The sequence below is a fragment of the Panthera pardus genome, unplaced genomic scaffold, assembly GCF_024362965.1.
Source record: "Panthera pardus isolate Hobbes unplaced genomic scaffold, ASM2436296v1 HiC_scaffold_22, whole genome shotgun sequence".
In the NCBI taxonomy this organism is placed as follows: Eukaryota; Metazoa; Chordata; class Mammalia; order Carnivora; family Felidae; genus Panthera; species Panthera pardus.
Window position 1 is genome coordinate 50,604,473 of NW_026526788.1, and position 22,592 is coordinate 50,627,064.

The 22,592-nt window shown below is 39.1% G+C and overlaps 1 protein-coding gene and 1 long non-coding RNA gene across 3 annotated transcripts in view; one reads left to right on the plus strand and one right to left on the minus strand.

The window, feature by feature from the left end:
- Window positions 1-6,752: 6,752 nt before the first annotated feature.
- On the plus strand, window positions 6,753-20,645 carry LOC109264634 (uncharacterized). Its single transcript, XR_002078813.2, has 2 exons — window positions 6,753-7,197; window positions 20,211-20,645. It is a non-coding gene; the product is annotated as an uncharacterized LOC109264634 (long non-coding RNA).
- The window catches only part of HTR7 (5-hydroxytryptamine receptor 7), an 84,428-nt gene continuing 82,392 nt past the window's right edge, over window positions 20,557-22,592 (minus strand). For both annotated transcript variants that reach the window (XM_019445051.2, XM_019445052.2), the window contains exon 3: window positions 20,557-22,294. In XM_019445051.2, the coding sequence (XP_019300596.1) occupies window positions 22,252-22,294 (43 nt within the window). In that variant the 3' untranslated portion in view covers window positions 20,557-22,251. The remainder of the gene's footprint in view (window positions 22,295-22,592) is intronic.

Below are 22,592 nucleotides of genomic sequence, written 5' to 3' on the forward strand. Positions count from 1 at the left end.
TTAACCAACTGAGCCACCCAGGCGCCCCTTAATCTGCTTAATCTTCAGCATCTAACTTCAGCTCAGGTCATGATCTTGTGGTTCATGGATTTGAGCCCTACACTGGGCTCTGCTGTCAGCACAGAGCCCACTTGAGATTCTCTGTCCCTCTCTCTCTCTCTCTGCCTCTCCCCTGCTTGTGCTCTCTCTTCATCAAAAATAAATAAACATTAAAAATTTTTTTTAAAATAATTTCCCTAAGGAGGAAAAGTTTTTTTTGAGCCTGGCATACATAGGGCAATTCTTAGACAATAATATTCAACTGTGACATTAGAGTAACTGTCATCGGTTAAAATTTAACTCAGGTATGGCCAACTCAGCCAAATATTTGTTGTTGTTGTTGTTGTTGTTGCGAGACTTGTTGAGCTGCTTGAAAAATACATTCTTTACCAAAATATTCATAAAATATTTAATTAGTATTTAACCCAAAATATGATATCTATTTCAAGAAGAACAAGCACAAAATTAACTATAGATAGAACTTTTTAACAGGTAATACAAAAGTGTGACCAAACACTTTTAATAACATTAAATTGGAAAGTCCTTCTTACCTTGAAACCGAAGTCAGAAGAAAATGAAAAAGCTTTTTTTTTTTTTTTTTTAAGTCACCTGGTATAATCATGTGAGCAAATCTTTAAAAACTAGATGGAATAAACTTCTCTACTGAGCCCTGAAACAGTTTAAAGAAAAAAGATACATTCCAAATACGTGTTAGAAGCAACATGGCATTATTGTCAAACCTTAACAAGAAGAAAGCTACTAACCAAACTCACTTGTGTTGATCAAAGCCATCCTAGACAAAACATTAGGAGATAGAACTGAATGAAATACTGAAAGGATAACAGATCATGAAGTAAGTGCAATTCATTCTAGACTGCAAGAGCCATTTGACATTACTAAATAAACTCCCATATTATTCTTGCTTAGCTACCCAAAACATGTCAGATTCCAAATCTATTTAAGATTTTTTTGAAAAGCTGGATGTAGGATTAAATGGATATTGACTGAATGTTAAAAAAAACAATACAGCCTGGGGCGCCTGGGTGGCTCAGTCAGTTGAATGTCCGACTTTGGCTCAGGTCACGATCTCACAGTTCGTGGGTTCCAGCCCCGCATCGGGCTCTGTGCTGACAGCTAGAAGTCTGGAGCCTGTTTCGGATTCTGTGTCTCCCTCTCTCTCTGCCCCTCCCCTGCTCACACTCTGTCTCTGTCTCTGTCTCTCTCTCTCTCTCTCAAAAATAAACATTTAAAAAACAAACAAACAAAAAACCCAATACACAATGTAACTCTAAAGCCAGCGTTATGCTTAGTGGCTAAATAATGGGAAGTATTTCCTTTAAAGTCAGAAATAAGGTAAGAATATCTTAGATCAGTACAATTATTTAATACTGTTCTCAACATCGAAGAAAATGCAATTAATCAAGCAAATGAAGTGAAGCATGCATATCTGAAGGGAGAATGCAAAAGTATTAGTATTTTATACGTGTGACTCCTGGAAAACAAATTGCAAAATTTTTGGAACTGTTAAGAGAATCAGGAAGATAGCTAGTTTCAAAATAAAGATACAAAGATGCAATTGCTCTTTTCACATACCAACCATAACAAGTGAGAAAACTACCACATTTAAAATAGCAGCTCACAACAAAAACTCAAATTGAAAAAAATTAAGGAGATATATGCATGCCCATTGTATTCAGCAGTAATAGTAGTAACCGCCACAAGAACAACATGGATGGTCCTGATATAGGAAAAGACACACTGCCAAGGAGCAGGACAGAAAATTCCAGAAACACTCAAGTATTATGAGAATTCAGAGTAAAATAAATGTGGCATTTCAAGTCACAAGGGAAAGATTTGTTATTCACTAAATAATTTGGGACAACTGGCCAGCCACTTTAAGGAAAAGTCAAATTTCACACATTAAATTCCAGTTAGATAAAATGCATTCATAAATGTAAAAAATGTAAAAAAAAATTATGAGAAAACACTTCTGATATAAGGGTGGAACATGACTTTCTTAACTTGACACCAAAGCCAGAAACTATAGGAAAAAAATTTACATCGAAGTTAAATATTTCCTGGCAGCAAAAACAAAAACAAAATACCACAATTATGGAAGTTTGAGAGAGTTAGGAAAAACTATTTAGTAACACACATGATGGACAAAGAATTACTACCACTGTATGAAGAGCTCTTACAAATCAATTATAAAAATAAAAATGGTCAAAGACTATAAAATAGTCAACTTACAAAAAAATAAGTTAGACTGGGCCAAAAAAAAGACCTGTTCAGTTTCATTATTTTCTAAAATGCAAATAAAAACAAGAAACACATTTTTATGGTAAGCTCCCCCTCCCATTTCTTTTATTGAGGTATAACTGACATACAACATTACATTAGTTTCAGGTATACAACTTGGTGATTTGATATTTGTATATACTGTGAAATGAGCGCCACAATAAGTCCAGTTGACATCCTTCACCGTACATAGTTACAGAATTCTTTTTTCTTATGATGAGACCTTTTAAGATTTACTCACTTAGCAACTTTCAAATATGCAATACAGTATTATTAACCATAGTTACCATGCTATACATTACATCTCAATGACTTATTCATTTATAAGTGAAAGTTTGTACCTTTTGCCTTCACCTATTTCACTCACAATGAAACACCCACCCTGGAAACCACCAAGCTTTTCTCCGCATCTGTGAGCTTCTTTTTTGTTTATTTGTTTGCTTGTTTTTTGGTTTTTTTTTTTGTATTTATATTGTGCATATAAGTAGATTATATAGTATTTGTCTTTCTCTCTCTGACCTAATTCACTTAGCCTAATGCCCTCAAGGTCCACCCATGTTGTTGCAAATGGCAAGATTTCGTTCCTTTTCATGGCAGAATAATATTCCGTTGTGTATATATTCCACATTTTCTTTATTCATTCATCTGTCAGTGAATGTTTAGGTTGTTTCCATATCTTGTCTATTGCAAATAATGTTACAATAAACATGGGGTGCGTATAACTTTTTGAGTAAGTATTTTTGTTTCTTGCAGATAAATACCTAGAAATGGGATTGCTGGATCACATGATAATTCTATTTTTAATTTCTTAAGGAACTCTGTACTATGTTCCACAAAAACTGTTATCAATTTACATTCTCACTTAATAGTACACAAAGGTTCCCTTTCCTCCGCATCCTTGCCAATACGCATTGTTTCTTACCTTTTTTGACAATAGCCATTCTAATAGGTGTGAGGTGATAACTCATTGTGGTTTTTGATTTGCATTTCCCTGACAATGAGTAATCATCGTTTTTTCACATATCTTTGGTCATCTATATGTCTTCTTTGTAAAAATGTCTTCAGATCTTCTGCTTATTTTTAAATCATATTTTTTCTATTGAGTTGTGTGAGTTCTTTATATATTTTGGATACTAACCCCTTACCATACACATGATTTGCAAATACTTTCTCCCATTCAATAGTTGGCCTTTACATTTTGTTGATGGTTTCCTTTTCTACTTGGGTTTGTTTGTGTTTTTTGTTTGTTTTGTTTTTGTTTTGCTTTTGTTGCTTTTAATTTTGGTGTCAAATTCAAAATCATCTCCAAGACTTATGTCAAGGAGCTTATCGCCTATACTTTCTTCTAGGAGTTTTATAGTTTCATGTCTTACCTTCAAGTCTTTAGTCCATTTTGAGTTAATTTTTGTGTATTTTTGTCCCATTTCCTTTCGTGTTTGTGGCTGTCCAGTTTTCCCAACACCATTTATTTAAGAAATTGTCCTTTCCCCACTGTATATTCTTGACTCCTTTGTCATAAATTAATCACATGGGTTTATTTCTGGGCACTCTATCGTACTCCATTGATCTATGTGTATTTTTATGCCAAAACCATGCTGTTTTGGTTATGATAGCTTTGTGATATAGTTTGAAATTTGGGAAAGCAATGCCTTCAGCTTTATTCTTGTTTCTCAAGATTGCTTTTGCTATTATGGGTCTTTTGTGGTTCTCTACAAATTTTAGTATTGTTTTCTCTATCTCTGTGAAAAATGCCATTGGAATTTTGACAGGGATTGCACTGAATCTGAAGATTACTTTGGGTAGTATATAATTTTAACGATATTAATTCTTCCAATCCATGAGCACAGAATATCTCTCCACTTATTTGTATCTTCTTCAATTTTTTTCATTAATGTCTTATAATTTTCAGTATACGGGTCTCTCACTTCCTCGGTTAAATTTATTCCTAGGCATTTTGTTCTTTTGGATTCAACTATAAATGGGATTGGTTTCTTAATTTCCGTTCATGACAGTTCATTATTAATGTAGAGAAACACAATGGATTTTTGTACTTGATTTTGTATCCTGCAATTTTTTTAAAAGAAATCTTTAAAAACCATAATATTGGCATTAGATGAATGACTAAAACCAGATGTTGGTGTAGAGGAGGCAAATTTTTACCACCCCTCTTAGGGTTTCTCAGCTGACAGAAGACAGATTAACAGGAGAAACACACACACATTTATATTATTTTACATGACAGAAGAGTCCTCATAGGGATTGAGACCAAAAGAACTGGTAAAGTTCCTCTGAACTTTACCAAAAGAACTGATAAAGAACCTCTATAGTAGGTTGAACAATAAGAGGCAATTGTAGCAAAGTAACTATATGGAGCGGCCAAAGGAAGATAAGATGTATTTGAACAAGGTCTGCTGGAACAGATTTCTTTCTGCTTCAGTTCCTTGTCACTGGTGATAAAAATGTTCTCCTTTCTCCCGGTACAGGGTGGACACCTTTCACATGGGAGGTTTATCTCCTGCCTTCAGAAATAAAAAGGAGGGTCAGAATGCCCTCTTGTATCTGCCATTTCTCAAGTGCCTTTAATTCAAAATAATCAACATACCAAAGCAGCACACTTTGGGGTGATATGTTCTCCATTCCTTTGGCAAAGGAGACAGAAAATAGGCATTTTCAAAAGCTGTTGCTAGAAGTCTGAATGGATACAACTTTTCTGGGAGGCATTTTTATCAGTCCATACCACAGTTCTATTTGGGGAAATCTATTCAATCCAATAATCTTGTATCTAGAAATTCTCCACAAAGAGGTAGTTATACAATAGGAAAAACATATGTGCATAAATACGCCTGATGTTTTAATAATCATAAAAGCAAAACCAAAATGATAAAGCTAAACAAAATGTCCCATCATTTAAATGACTGGCTAAGTAAATAAGATATTCTGCTATCATTAAAAAATTAGGTAGTGTTTTATCTGCTGAGGTACAAACATGAAACCAACATGTTTTCAACTGAGGGGAAAAAAAAGGCTGCAACGTAGGATGAACTTATTTATAAAGCATGCATATGCCCACATTTCTATACGTGTTGTCTATGTACATTTAGAAATCTGGAAGTTTATCTCTGGATGATGACATTTTGGTGATTTTATTGGTTTTTTTTTTTTGCAATTTATGTTTTATTTTATTTTTATGTTTTTGATAATGTGCATGTATCATCTTAATGACCAAATATTAAGCTTTTTCAAAATAAGTCACCTTACCTACCAGTTCCTTAACTCTTTTTGTTGTCTTTGTCCCTCCTTTGCACCAATTTGACCACATTTTTTTCAATGCTAAATTGCATACGTTTTTTTCCTACTGCCATGCATCTCAAAATAGATGGCATTTCACAATTGCTGTTGGCCAGGGGACCAACATGACATGGGTGTCATTGCCTGTGTATGTGCAAACTTGGTCATGGTTATTCATATTGCCATGACTTCCAGTACAACCTCTGTTGAGTTTAATTGACATTTAAAATTGATTTGGTTAACACTGCTGTTTAACTCATCACCTCAGAACTCGGAGGCTTAAAACAACAACAATCCCTTTATTATTTCTCACAGTTTCTGTGGGCCATGAATTCAGGAAGGGCTTGGCTGGGTGGTTTTGGTTAAGCAATCACTCATGAGATTGCAGCCCTTTAGAAGCCGTAACCAAAAGAGCAGAGGTTGGGGAAGCAGGATCAGCTGGCAACTGGCAAAGCATCTTTCTCTCTTCATGTAGTCTCCGGGATTTTCCACGTGATCCCTCTGGAGGCGGGGGGGTTTGGGCTTCCTCACAGCATGGCAGCCACAGACCACTGAGGCTGTTAACACGGAGGCTCTGGGCTCCAGAGCAAATATTCCAGCCAGCCAAGTGGCATCCGTATCACCTTTTCAGACCTAGCTTCAGAAGTCATGCAGAACTGGTGCTTTCTATGGGTTACAGGCAAGTCACAAACTAGCTTAGATACAAGCAGGAAGAAATTAGGCTTTCCCTCTTGATGTGGAAGTAGTTAAGGTTCTAGAAGCACATGTGGGACAAGAACTATTATCGTGGCCCCTGGGAAAAAAAATATCTGGTACAAAACGTTTTCAAAGAATTACACTATTATTTAGCATTGAAGCATAAAGTTTTTATTTATTTATTTATTTATTTATTTATTTATTTATTTATTTATGTATTTATTTATTTATATTTTTGAGAGAAAGAGAGAGTGGGAGGGGGGTGGGTAGAGGGAGGGAGGGAGAGAGAATCCCAAGTAGTCTCCATGCTCAGCAGGGAGCCTGACATGGGACTTGATCCCAAGACCCTGGGATATGACCGGAGCAAAAATCAAGAGTTGGATGCTTAACCGACTAAGTCACCCAGGCGCCCCAGAATAATGCTACATCTTACAACTAATGGCATATTAGAACAGATTATGTAATGAAGCACAGCTTTAGAACTGATTTTCCTTTACTTTACATGTCAGCAAGATGAACGAAGTCTAGCCTGTCCAAGGCCTTCCCACCGTGGGGAGGGGCTGGTGGAGCTGGGAGCTAAAATATGACATCAGGAATATTCCATGTTGTAGACGGGCATGGGCGCTGGACTGTGGGGGCAGTGACCCACTGTCATATTTTCTATGTCGTAATTCTCTTGTGCTATAGACATACATTCAATGTTTGCTCCTTGTAACAGCCTGATCTTATCTCTGAAATAAGCAAGGCCCAAACCTACCTGTGTCGTGTAGCAGAAATAGAAGAGCAGTGAGAGGGAGAAAATGGTTACCAAACAGCAAGAAGTGACCTAAGAAGGGTGGACAGTTGATGGAAGTGATGAGGAACGTTCTACACGGGGTAAGGAGGGGCACGGGTGATTTCTTACTTTGGGCACACTGAAGACCTATTGGCCACCTACAGTTTTTTGCACATGTACTCCATAAAGTAACTACGCAGCCACTCGAAGATTTCTCAGATACCTAGGGAGGGAAAGATAATGAGGACAGGACTTCCTGCTGCCACATGTGACTCAGGGTGTCAAAGGAAAGGACAGATCCCTGAAGACTGGGGACACCTGGGCTTCATATAGTTTTGAACCTAATTAGGTGAACCTATTTCTTGAACACTTTTATGTAGGAGTCCAATCTTAGCACTTCCCTGAATGCTAGTGGTGGGAATCTTAGCACATCCCAGCATGCCAGTGATGGGAAGCAAGCCAAACTTCCCAAATCATCTTGGAATCTGCTTAACAATTTTAGCAACTTCAATTCTGCCAGATATACCACAGGTACATTGCACTGAAAACCAGGCATATTCTTTTCAAGTAGGAATGGTTAAGGGACACGTTTGTGCTTTTGTCTGATCAGTTACGGATTCTTCTGAAAGTTACCAAAAAGGAGTGTGCAGACTCTAGTTGGTTGTGGAAAGCCACTTTATAAAAATTCAGTAAAACCTTTTTGGAACAAAAATATTATTTCAAAAGATGACCACCAAGTGAATTTCAATAAAAATAAATCCTATTTTTTCCAATAATTCTAATTATTGAAATGTGTCAAGAAGGGGAAAAAAGGAGATTATATTACCAAAAATAAAAGTGATTAAAAAGGATCTCAAGGAGAGTCAGAGCTTTGCACTCCCTGTACTGTTTATACTGGCAAATCTCTTGCAATTCTCTCCTCTCTCTACCTCCCATCCTTTTCTCCAGATTATAACAACTGCTCTACATGCAAAGATCTCTGTTTCCAGGACTGTAGTAGTTGTTACTTAACTCTCTTTCACCTGAGTATCTGTCATGTCTCCTACAGACTGGCCGGGATGTTGCATTTTGTCAAAGGTGCCCACCTCCCTCAAACACACACTTCTCCAGATAATTCTTTAATATTCCAAAGTTACAAATAAGATGTATTTAAAATGAGAATTATCTGGAAAATAACCCCATTCTGAGGGTTTTTTGCTTTCATTTGTTAATGGATTAATCAACATTGTTAGGGCAAATAGGAACATAGGCTCATCTGTATATTATTTGCATCCCCCACCGAGCCTAACATCATTCAAATCTAACAAACTCCACCTACCTGCAACAGCAACCGTGGACAAATATTCCCAGGAATTCCAGTCGTCCATATATGAAACATCTGATGCACACATTTCATATTGTAACTAGTAGGGGTACAGAAGCATAAAGTGCTTTCCCCAAAACAAGCTGCAAAAGTCAACATGTAAAAACAAGTTCCCTGCATCACAAATACGTACCTTAACAATTGGCAAACAGGCTAAGATATGAGGGAGACAACCCGCAGAAGAGGAAACGACAGCTGGTCAAACCGTGCATGAAAAAGAAGTTCAATCCCACCAATAATCGAGACAGTGTAAACCTAAAAGTACAAAGTGATAGCATTTTACACCCTTCAGTCGGGCAAACCCTTAAAAGTTGACAATGTTAAGTGTTTGAGAAAATGTAAAAGTAGGAGAACTCTCAGATACCATTGGGGGAGTGTAAAATGGGGCAACGACTCAGAATTTGGCAAAATCTAGTTAAGGATATACCTGCCTCCTATGCAGCAGTCAGGCACACGGTAGGGCTATCGCATTCCTGCGTTTTTTTTAAGCGTGTACTCCATAAGATAATTGTGAAAAACTGTGCAGCCACTTGCAAATTTTAGACATGTAAATTTTCAAATCATAAATGTAAATAGTTGCAGAAGATATAATTTGGCAACTGTTATAAATACTGACATTAAAAAAAATAAAGCGGTGATGTCATTCTTTTACATCTATTCAAAAGTGGTGTCAGATAACAAATACTATTTTTAAAACTACACAGGGCCGCCTGGGTGGCTCAGTCGTTTAAGTGCCTGGCTCAAGTGATGATCTTACAGCTTGTGGGTTTGAGGCCCCACATCAACCTGGAGCCTGCTTCGGATCTGTGTCTCCTCTCTCTCTGCCCCTCCCAAGCTTGCACTCTGTCTCTCTGTCTCTCAAAAATAAACATAAAAAAAAAAAAAAAAAAAAAAAAAACCCTACACAAACTGCTCTTGTTTAACATTTGGAAATTTTATCTTTTTTTTTTAACTTGTATTTCCATTCCACATTACACTGAAGTTTATTTTAACGTAACATGTTATTATGTTTGAACATCTTTTTTTGATCAACCTATCACCTGTTACGCAAATGTGTATATAATGATAAATTGCAAAAAAAAAAGTGCATTTAAGACTCTGAAGTCTAAACATTTTTTTCTTGATTTAAAAAATTATCACTAAATAACTATTTTAGGTGGTAATTTACATTACTAATTCTTATTAAATCTCATCACTATTAAATGAACTACTAAATTACTATTGGCCAAAACCAAAATGTATTGCACATACTGATAAGTATTAACTGTAAAAATGTAAGTTTTGGTTGGAAATGCTTTTAATGAAATGAAGGGAGAGGTTTTTTTTCATCTAGTTCATGTATCCAGATATGAATATTGCTTATTGCTAAAATGAAAACAGGTACTTATTGCTTATTGCTAAAATGAAAACAAAATAAAAGGAATGAAGCCACCAGCAGTATGAATTTACCAACAGTATATTCATGATTAAGTGGATTTTCTTACAATAAATTCTACTAAATATACCTAAGTTATATAAATATAATAAGTACATGGCCAAAATGAACAAATGAGCTGAGAATTGGTTGATGGGCAACACTGAGCAGGAAATTTAAGTCCAAAGGAAGAGTGTATATGGATTTATAATGTCCGATAATCTTTTTACAAAGGTAATGCAAATATTTCTTCTACAAATCTGATGAAGTGTTTGAGAAAATATAAAACACTAACTTACTTGGAACGTGAGTTTCTTTTACTCAAAGGTGTAATGTCGACCTCTAGGAGATACACACAAAAGTGTTTACCTCCTCCTTCCTTAAATCATGCAAACAATGCAGGTGAGTCAAGACCAAGCCCTGTGAGTAATCAGTCTCTAAACTTTCTCCCTTTTAAGAATGAGAAATGGAAGGGTGCCTGGATTGCTGAGTCGGTTTAGCATCTGACTGTTGATTTCGACTCAGGTCATGATCTCACAGTTCATGAGATTGAGCCCCACATCGGGCTCTGTGCTAACAGCACAGAGCCTGCTTGGGATTCTCTCTCTCTCCCTCTCTAAATAAATAAACAAACAAACAAACATTTTTTAAAAAAGAATGAGAACTACAGGCCGCGCTTCTCATAGACTGGTGTTTTCCCAGCATTCTTTTTACAACTCCTGAATATTCTTAGTTTAACACAGATGGATAAAGACCAAGGAGTTGCCATGAGTTCAGTGTCCCAGTGAAAGAAGACACAAAATTCTCTAATTTCTTACCTGTTTTGCTCACACAACTCCTCTTCGGGAGCGATGTGTTCTTTGACAATCAGGAGAAAGAACAGGAGAAATCATTAAACAAAAAATGTCCTGACACCCGCTTGACATTATATCTGAATCCAGATCATCCCATGGATGAAAGTACCAACTCTAACTCCACTAGGGTTGCCAAATTTAGCAAACTTTCTATCTGCCTCTCTCTCTCTCTCATGCATACACACATAGGATGCCCAGTTAAATTTGAATTTCAGTAAACAACAATTTTTTAATATAAATGTTCCCACAGCTCATATTGAGACATACTAGATCAGGATATATTTATACTAAAGTAATACAAAACTACCTGTGGTTTACCTGAAATTCAAATTTAACTAGACATCCTGTATTTTATCTGAATTTTAAATTCTACCCAAGTTTTTGCCTTTAACAGAATATGTGCAAGGAAAGTCAGGAGGCCCTATAGCAGATTTATAGGCCCTCAATTAAAGAAGACCATGTGGATCCCAGTATTTTGAATTGTCCCTTTGAGACATTATATTAAGATCTTAGGTGGGTAAGAGACCTTTCTTTTAGAAAATGGGAGAAAAAGATAGTGAATGATGAGGTGGAAACTGCATGTGGCCCTCAGGCAGGTCAAGTTTAGGATGTGGAAATCAACTACTTTAGCAACCATCCATATTGGGAAAACGTGTGTGTGTGCGTAAATATATATACGCACACACGCACAAGTGCGCGCGTCTATGTGTGTGTAGGCAGTGGAGTGGGGATGGAAATTGGTGCAGTGCATATACCCTAATTTGAAGACCAGTATTCTGGGCAGAGTTTCCCAACAGGTCTGCACTAAACAGGTCAGTGGGCAGTGGTCATGACACAAGATGCTGACCTCTTCAGCTCTCGGGGCAGCCTTGGATTAGAGGCACAGTGACATCTGGCAGAGTGACCCAAGTGAAAAGGGCTGGGAAACCCCATATATTACAAATGCTCCCTAATATGTGTAGGGTGACACATCCATAAATGCTCACAACAGCATTTTTTTCTAGTTACAAAAATCTAGATGAAAGCTAAATGTCCATAAGAGCAAAAACGGAGGAATGAGTCACTGTATATTCAGCTAACCAAGTATTATAGTCCAATTAAAATGGAAAAACATGACCTATAACTCTCAATATGAAAAGATGTCAAAAACCTAGCACTGAGAAAAAAGCAGGCCACAGAAGGATGGTACACACACTATGACAATACGTGTAAAATTTACATAGTTAGGGAAACTAAAAAAAATACAACTGTCATGTATTAAAAGCAAACAAGCACTGATTAGAAGGAGGTACCATAACTTCAAGGAAAATGCCTGCTTCTGGCAGAAGAATGGGATTGAGGACAATCTCATACGAAGTCACACTAGCCATCATCCCTCCGATCAGAACTACTAATAAATGGATCCTTCACACCAGCCACATCAATTACCATCCAAGAACACATATGAATAGTTTTCCCCACATGGCCCTCAGCCATGATATGGTTCATGTCAACATTAGCAGAAACCAATCAAGCTCCCTTTGACCTAACAGAAGGAGAATCAGAACTCGTTTCTGGATTCAACATTGAATACACAGCAGGTCCCCTCACCCTATTTTTCCTAGCAGAATATGCCAATATTATCATACTAAATATCCTCACTACAATCTTATTCTTTGGAGCATTCCACAGCCCATATATACCAGAACTCTATACAGTCAACTTCACTGTCAAAACCTTACTCTTAACAAAATTACCTTTCTAGGAATTCGAGCATCTTACCCACAGGTAGGATTGCATAAGAGCTATCACAGAGGACGCCATTTGGGCATCAGTGGGTCAGGCTCTGTTCTTCATTCTTTACACTGTTATTCATTGTACACACTGTCAACAACCCCATGAGGTGCTGGATAGTGTTATCCCCATTTTACAGATGAAGTGACTGATGTACAGAAACACAGAGATTAGGGGATTTGCCCAAGGTCACACACCTCTATAAAGGATACAAAGGGTCCTTAAGTGTATATTAAATCTTCTTTTATTAAAAAGGACTTGAAATATGACAAAATGACAATATAATAGATGAATGGCTATTTATGATACCTCATTCTTTTTCTTGCTTTTTTGAAATATCAAATTTAAAAGTTCTGTTTTATTCTTTCAGAAGCTCAAACTTGCCTAATAAGATCATTCTAAAACTCTGGTTATGAGTTTTTTTTCATGAAAACATGGATTTTTATCTCAACTGCCCTCACCAACAGTAGATAAATTACATAAATGAGTGTTCTTTTTATTTTTGTGTGATGAGATAGAAGTGGAGACATTTTATCTCAGTCTGTATTACACAAGTATGGCCGTAAACTTCCGTGCCCCACTACAATTTATGGTATAATATTTAGGGATGGTTTTCATCCATAAAATCTATGCTCTGCATGATCCAAATGGATGAATGGGAATTGGGCCCCATCTTCCCTCAATTGATTTAATTAACTAAATCTTTTATTTTTTATTTATTCATTTTTTTTTTTGTAGATAAGTTAAAAGCCAATATTTAAAAGCTTGCTGCAATTAAATTTCTAAGAGCCAGGAGAATAAGCAGTATAAAGAGTAGTCTTTGATTCATGCATCCAGAATAGTTTCAGGTCTTCATTTTATCTCCACTTCCAAAATCTATTCTAACATTTCATCCCAAGCCGTTGATGAGGAAGTTGATGGAATAATGGAGAGGACAGTCAACATTCTTCACCGGGATTGCTCTCTTACGCCGGAAGGGCAGCCGAAACTGTCTCACAGAAGCACGTCTCCACAGAGACTAGGATGCCGGCAACTGGCCAAACCTCCCTGACAAATCTCACTTGTTACTGACTCACCCTCACTCGTTTTTGCTTTCGAAAGCTAGTTGTTGGCTCCATCGTGAGCAGGAGAAAGATCCGGCCCAAGTCACACAGATGGGTCTGGATAACAGCACGCTTTCAGCTGCACAGGCCCCTGGGAGTCTGTAAGTAACTAAACGGCTGTAGGATTCGCAGAATCCTAGACGATGAGGGAAACACACGGGTATGATTTGAACTGCTCTGGCCACCACCAACTTGTCACACTGTCTGAAATTCCTATCAACACTTTCTCAGGTTCAGACCTTGATCTAAGGGATTGCTGGTCTCAGTGTAACTATGTGCCTTGTAGGAAGGGGATATTGCCCCTGAATAATGGATTAGTGTATGTGATTAATTGGCTGCCAGTTTAGAGACAGCAGAAGATAAGAAAGTGGGACACAGAAGATATAAGTTTTAATGAGGAGAATCTAAAAAAGCACACATTATAACGCAATAGCAATGAGGGCAGTGTGTGTGTGTGTGTGTGTGTGTGTGTGTGTACACCAATATTCTATTGATAGAGTTATATATATATATCCTTGAAATCTATATAGAAAATTTTATATACAGAGAGATTCATTAAAGAATTGCTCATGTGATTATGGAGGCTGAGAAGTCCCACAATGTGCTGTCTGCAAGCTGGAGACCCAAGCTGGAGACCCTGCAAGCTGGTGGTATAGTTCAGTCCAAGTCCAAAGGTCTGGGAACCAGAAGGTTGGTGGTCCCAGGCCAAGGGCAGGAGAAAACCAATGTTCCAGCTCAGCCAGTCAGGCAGAGTTAATTCTCCCACTCTCCAATTTTTGTTCTATTCAGACCCTCAAGGGATTGGATAGATTCCACCCACACTGGGGAGAGGATCTGCTTTACTTAGTCTATGGATTCAAATGCTAATTTCATCCAGAAACACCCTCACAAATTCACCTAGAAATAATGTGGAGCCTAATCTCTGGGCACACTGTGATCCAGTCAAATTAACACATAAAATTAACCATTACAGGCAGGCTGCAATAGAAATGCAAACCAGGAGAAAACACTGAGGTGCTAAGTGCGCAGATCTGGAGGAATCCAAGAGTAGGATTAGGGACTAGGAATCACAACCTTTGCCCCCTTCACATTATCTGGGCTTTAACCTTGAACAAGCATTTTGAGGAATTCAGTGACCCAAGAGTCCTCTCAGGGTTCAGACGCATATTTCCAGGCCCACAAAACCAGTCGGTACCACTGAGATGCATTTTGTGGAATGGAACGGAGGATGTAAGAGAAAGTACAAATCAGCTGGAGGGCTGTTCTGCTATTTACAAGTTAATGTCCTTGAGTTCTATAAATGTCAGGTCCCTCATAAAATGGAGACAACACCCCCCCCCTTTTAGGGTTGTTTTACTAACAGAATGACTAACGAGTGATAAACATTCAACCTATGTGAGCTGTTTTAATCACTGCCATAATACACACACACACACACACACACACACACACACACACACGTAAAAGCATGGACCTTGGCCAAAGTCAACATCTCATTCTCATTGGCTAATATTCAGTACCTATGTTCAAAGATCTAGTCTTTGCTTTGTTGACAAACATTTGATCAGCTGCTTAGCATGGGGACAGAAAGGTGATGCATTGATTCTCAGCTGACCTTGTGCTAGCACCAATATGAATTAGTTAATGCCAGGAGTTACTCAGTAATGTAGGAATTAACCAGGACTGCACTTAAAACCAAACTCCATGTGTCTTTAAATAAAGTTGAGGGGCGCCTGGGTGGCTCAGTCGGTTAAGCGTCCGACTTCGGCTCAGGTCATGATCTCACGGTCCGTGAGTTCGAGCCCCGCGTCGGGCTCTGTGCTGATGGCTCAGAGCCTGGAGCCCGTTTCAGATTCTGTGTCTCCCTCTCTCTCTGACCCTCCCCTGCTCATGCTCTCTCTCTGTCTCAAAAATAAATAAACGTTAAAAAAATTAAATAAAGTTGAAAACAACCTAAGGTGATCTGTGGATTATGTTCTTCCACAAATTGCTGGATTTTTTTGGTGCCAACAGCAGGTACTGAATATTTAAGGGTATGTAAGAGAACCTGTGAGCATTTTGTGTATTTCTCTAACAATTGCCGTAACTATATACAAATGATTTAGATGTTATTATTTCATATTAGTTGTGCTTTTCCACACAAACTGCACACAGTATCAGCCACATGATTCAGTTTGCCAACATGTTTGGGAATAGTAACTCTCAACTCGTGGCACCCAGCTCAGCTGGAGCAGAATCACCTGGTAGGTTGGCTAAAGACATTCTTCACCCTGTGCTACACCCCACAACATAATGAATCAGAATTTCTGAAAATGGGGCCCAGGAGTTTTCATGTTTAACAAGCTCCTTAGGGGCGCCCGGCTGGCTCCATCAGTAAAGTATGCGATGCTTGATTCTGGCTTGTGACTTCAAGCCCCATGTTGGGCATAGAGCTTACCTTAACCTAACCAAAAAAACAAGCTCCCTAGATAATTCTTACTCAGAGTGAAGTTTAGAACATATTGAGTGTAAGGCAGAAGGCAGAGTGGTCACTTGATATTACCCTTAGCCTCTCCTTTACCACAATCTTTTGCCTTTAAACTATTATTGACCCTGTCAAAATTTAGTCTCTTTCTTTGCCCTATTTAAGAACAATGTGGGGGGCACCTGGGTGGCTCATTTGGTTGAGTGTTCGACTTCAGCTCAGGTCATGATCTCACAGTTTGTGGGTTGGAGCCCCGCCTCGGGCTCTGTGCTGACAGCTCAGAGCCTGGATGGAGCCTGTTTCGATCCTGTGTCTCCCTCTCTCTCTGCCCCACCCCTGCTTGTGCTCTCTCAAAAATGAATAAACATTAAAAAATTTTTTTTCAAAAAAGAACCATTTGATTAATATAATCATTCTAAAAATTAAATACCTTTCAGTGCCTTCAGGTCAGCATTCTGGATTCAATTTAATTGTAGATAATGAAAGAGGAGAAACACAGGGGAAAAGTTGAGTCATTTGAGTTGAGTTACTGGAAGGCTCTGATTCGCGAGCGGAGGTCACTTCTCTGCATTACTCCTACCCCAAGCGTAGTTCTTAGAAGGAAGCTGCTCCGTGTAGTCCCCCCACCCACACCCCCTACAGCCTCCCTGCACCACGCTCACCACCACATGCTGTGGACAGGCCTTGCACACAGTGTCCTGCACACGTCATGATTATGCTCGTCGTTTCTCAGTCCGGGAACCGTCCGGCTGTCCCTAACCGTACGCTTTCGGGGGACGACGGCCAGGGTTGACTTTTTTTTCTTGTTCTCCATGTTATGTTTGTTCTGACCGTATTTCCTGAGCTGCACTTTTAGGTCTACTGATCCTAATATGAAAAAAACTGAACTTATATTTTATATTTTCTTCTCACTTTTCTTGTAATTCATTTTTATTGTAGTTTGCAAACGCACAGCTGTGCAACACATTTTTTTAAATAATGCTTCCCGAAAGATAGCTTGCAAAGCACTGCCGTCCACCATGTTCCTTTAAACAAATTCAGACAAAACACAGCTCTACTCCAGCATGTTCTCACCTGCTAAACAGTAGGGGGTTGTCCTAGGTCACCCATGAGCTTCCTCTAGCTCTGCAGTTCTCTGTGGATACAGTTATATCTCATTTTCCTACAGGTGACAAACTTTTATGTTCCAAGTGGACTTCCTGCTGTCCGGTCGCTCCTCTACACCATCTCTCCCACTGTGAGACTGTGTGGGTTTAAGGAATAAAGAGCATTTTAATAATAGCGCAATCAAAATGTAATTAACAAAGGTAATTTGGCACCCAAAATATTATGTAATACACATCAAAGATAAAAATCTAGATATTTTTACCATCTGCTACTTTGGATTCTCACTTCTCTCCTCCACTGAGATTTAAATGTTCGTATCCATATATTGAAGTATGCATTTCTTTCTGGATCTCCTTGTATTTGCCTCATCATCACATGTCTCGCACTGGATTTTAATCATTTGTGTCACATGAGGCTTCCTTGCTAGATTTTTAGCTTCACAAGAATGGAGATCATCTTTGTCTTAACCACTAGGTCCTAGGGTTCGGTCTCTGACATATTAATAAGAATGTATGGGGGCGCCTGAGTGGCTCAGTCAGTTAAGTGTCCGACTTCAACTTAGGTCATGATCTCGTGGTTCGTGGGTTTGGGACCCGTGTCGGGTTCTGTGCTGCCAGCTCAGGGCCAGGAGCCTGCTTCGGATTCTGTGTCTCTCTCTCTCCCAAAAAATGAATAAATATTAAAAAAATTAAAATAACTAAATAAATATGTATTGGAATAAGGGAGTGAATGGAAGAATGAATGAATTTCTTAGTGGTAGAACCATGGATTAGGCTTTCATTTCTTTATAGTCTTTATATTTCTTGCCCATTACTTTTTTTTTTTTTGGTTCTATAATCTCTGAGCATAAATTTTATAGTTTGAATAGAATCTAAGATTTCAGGTGTGTTCAGAGAGCCACGGTTACAATACCTCTTAATTCCCTCAACTCAGCATTTTTTTAATGCCGAATCCCCAATACAATTGTCTGCAAGTCCTATTCTGATGGCTGTCAACCTCTCACTTCCTGCTTCATATTAGCTCCGTGAATTTTCCTTTTACATTTTTTATTGATGGTTGTATCACATCCCTGCCGCTTGTACTGCATAAGCATTTTTTTAAAAAAATTTTTATTTAGCCAGCAGGGGCTTAAAAAGCAAAGTATCTTAAGAAATTATTTTCTGCTCCAGAGAAAATGTGGACAAAGTAAGTCTAAAGAGAGATCCAGTTACGTCAACTTCTGTCTCTGAGAATTGGATCCCCGGAATTGGTTCTCCAGGTCTCCCTGCTTCACACTGAATGTCTGACCAGGTTTTCCTTTTTGGATCTATACCACTTGGATTAAGTGAGGGATGACCTCACAACATGTATTTCTTCCAGTGCTTCCTCAGCACGCTGACCCCCTGAAAGTTGTGGAATGTCTTCTTTGTGTGCTGGTAGGGACCATCTGGCTAGCTGTACATAAACAAGTTTCAACATATGGGCCATAACACATACGTGGCTCTGCACTACTCGTGCAGAAAATTAAGAAAAGGTTGCTCTCTTGACACGAGAAGTTCATGTAAAAGAAGCAGCACCGTGCAGTGGAGCGCCTGCCCTACGCTGCACACGGGAGACCTTACTTCCAGCCCCTTCTGTCCCACTCACGGAGCATGTCACTTGATCGCACCAACTTTCCTTGACTGTCTCCTCCGAAAATTAAAAAGGAAGCCAAGGGAACTCTGGCCTTCCACTCTCCCTGTCCTTTCTCTCCCTCCTTTCTGTCCTTCTTTCCTTCCTATTAAGAACATTTATTACACGCCTCCTATATATGTTGCAAGCACAATGCTAAGTGCTGGGCATATTGGTGAGGAAAACAGACACGGTCCCTGCCCTTGAAGAATTACTAAACCATGATGGAGACATACATTAAATAAATCTTTGAAAACAGAAGTATTCTGAGTAGAGGGGGAAAGCGTGTGTGAAGGTCCTGGGATGGGAAGCCTAGACTGTTTAAAAACTGCAGGATTTACGGGGTGCCTGGGTGGCTGATTCGGTTAGGCATTCCACTCTTGGCTTTGGCTCAGGTCATGATCTCCCAGCTCGTGAGTTCGCGCTCCAGGTCGGGCTCTGTGCTGACAGTAAGGAGCCTGCTGGGGAGTCTCTCTCTCTCTTCTTCTCTCTCTGTCCCTCCCCTGTTCACGTGCTCTCTCTGTCTCCCTCTCAAAATAAAAAAATAAACTTGAAACATAAATAAGTATAAATAAATAATGCAGGATTTGTAAACATTTCTATCCATTAAGTCGAGGACTCAGTTGACAGTCAAAATGCCGCAAGGAAAATTCCTACCACGGCCAGATGGGAATTCAAACAATCATTACATTAGCATAAACTATCTATAAAATGGCCTGAATTTTCTATTCATATTGTTGATATCATGCCTGTAATCAATGAATCTAATAAAACTCCATGAAAATATGATCATCGAAAACATACACACGCATCTCAAGCACATGAAACTGTGGTAAAGGCTTTAAGAATTATGAAACAGTTTCCAGAAAACCTAGGAACTCTATGAGTACCCCTGTTTAATATTTACATAACTAAACTAAACACGAGGTAAGAGACATTCAGTGACAGCTTTCGAGCACTCTCCTTCCCGAGCACCATTTTGCAATACCCGGCCTTGCAGGGTGACAGCTGACACTCTTGAGTGAGTCGAGAGATAAGTCCTAACAGTCATTCTCGCTGAACAGTCATAAAATATGTGTACAGTGCTTATCTCAGTGATTCTCCCAATTCTTGGTTAAAACAAAAGCTGTGCCTTTGGCACAAACGTTGTCCTGTGTGGAATAGTATAAATTGTTTGATATTTCTGTCATTCTCTCTCGGCTTCTACCTTTCCCTTTCAATTGGCCGCCATGCGTGCAAAAGCACGTGTGGCCAGAGAGTTCAATCACCAGGCATTCAAGTCAGGCATGATAAAGAGCCAATGTGAATGTCAGAATTTCAAAAATTAAACCCATTTGAGAACCTGAATCAATCCAGTTAACCATAATGCCTTGTCTTGTGCTACAGGAAGGAAACCGGTCCTTCCTTCCAAACTGCCATGGCCCTCCCTAAATGATATGGTGACCATCTGGGGAACGTCTCCCTTCAACCTGATGGCACACTCCTTAAAAGTAAGGACTTGCACTATCCATCTTTGATCCCTCTATGTCCACAACGCTGAATGTCGCAGGGGCCCAATAAATGTCCATTAATCAAATCAAGGACCCAACAGTCATTCGTAAAAAAAAAAAAAAGTGACAAGTGACATGAATTACAGACTGTCTTAACTACCTGTTAGGATTTCAGCAGAACCTACAAAGCTTGCCCTTTTGCGAGTCTACAGACAGCAATATTTATGACAGCAGACCTTCAATTAAAAATCATTACTTAAGTTGCTTTATTACAGCTACAAATAAACTTTATTTGATGTAATGTAATAAAACATTTTCAAATTTAACAACATTTATCTGACCAGAATTAATAATTTAAATTATGAATGTAAGTATATACAGTCACTTTAGCAAATCTGCGGTTCAGGAATTTGTACAAGCTTTGTCTGAAGCCCACCTCCCCTTCCAGACCCTTCTTTGTGTCTGGTGAGAGGCAACGTCAGTGAGAGCGGAAGAAATCCATAATCCACGTTACCCACGTTGCCCACAATCCAAATCCATAATTCCACATTTTCCAGTGAGAGAACGGCCACATTTCTTGTAGGAAAATAATTTTCTCTGTCAGTTCTCTTTTATCAAATGAAGGTTTGTGTTCGCTCTTTCCCCTCGGAGGTACCCTTCTGGTCAGCCATCTTCCTGTCTCATTACGTATTACATAGTACCGTTAAAAAAAAAAAAAAAATACCATCCACAAAGGGCCTCTTCTGTTTCCTGACCTGCCCTTAACATCTACCACCTTGGGGAGAGAGAGGAAAGAAGAACAGAATTGGCCAGGCACACATTTGTTTTAGGATACAGAGAACACAAAAAACAAATCCTCCTGAAGGAACGGAATGGTATTCGGAGTGTTTCCCAGCAGCGGCCCCAGCGACGTCCAACTCGCACCACTCACTTTAATACAGCGCTGCCCGAGAAGAATTAACATACTGATGCTCTGTCTCTGAAAGCATCAGAACCTTTCATGGAAACCCCATTATTCCCACACTTCCTCCCCAGAAGAACACAGTTATGGACCAGCCCGGGAGCCCACTGCATCGGTGAGAACCCGAGGGCCAAAAGTTCTGTGCCAGTAACCGTGCTTGTATACAGTACAGTTAGGTAGCACTCCCTCTTCGTCCAGGTACACATCCTTCCTCTCAGAAGGAATCCCCTTCATCTCTTAGGACCCTTCAGAAGAAGTGTGAGTGCAAGAAAAAGCTTTATTCAGGTTTTAGGATTCTCTCCATCCTGAGATCTGTTCCTGAGTTAAACCGTGACAATCAATGAGTTAACAAAGAAAAGTACATTGGTGGAGAAGTGACGAACCCTGCAAAAAAAGCGAAAACTATTTGACAGAAGCTTTAAACCAGACACTGCTCTGGGAAATCATTTATATTAGCTGATGACGGGATTCTGTTTTCTAACACAGACATGCAACATATTCAACACTACGCTTACCACAGTTTGCTTGGAAATACACCCTTCTGTCCTACCACAAAATACATTCTGTCTCGTGAGTGATTCCTGAATATTCACCACAATGCCTAGACTCGGAAGCATGGGAAGTGAGCATTGGAACTTTCTTCTGTTTGTATGGACTTGGACACACGCACAGCACCAGAAACTGTTTCCTTTCTGAGACTCAACTCTGTTTGTATGCTTTAGTGCTGAGCCGATCTGGCTGTCTTGAACTGAGCACTATTTTCATTGGCACACAAGAGCACTGATCCACAGAAAAAGAGGAGAGGTCACCATCTCCCTCCTAATATGCTTTGTACAACAGATCACCCTGCTTGTCACGTGTCAGCCATCCCAGGAAAGGACAAAGCCACGCTCCATTCCGCAGTCTCAGCAAAGGATTGCATTGTTTCCACCTCTGTCTTGCCTGGTTTATTTCGTCTCCGCTATTCCGCTTTTGATCATGAATCATGACTTTTTTTTCTACAGTAGTCAGAGTTTTGTCTATAAAGAGAAAGAGACAGAGAGAGAGAGAGAGAAGACAAGAAAATGATTTAGCAGAACCGTAAATGTGAGGTTTCGTTTTGTGGTGGGTGGATTCACTTTTTACAGCATTCAGTAATTTGAATCAGTTATGGCTTTTAAGGGGTTATAGGAGCTTTTCTAAAAGGGAAGAAAGGGTGCTGTGGCTCTTTTCATAAATTTTATAACTTCTATAAGTTGCCGGGGCCTTAATATATTTGCAAATCAGCCCCGGATAACCCATTTAGAAATTCACTTTGATAATACAGCTGTAGGCAAA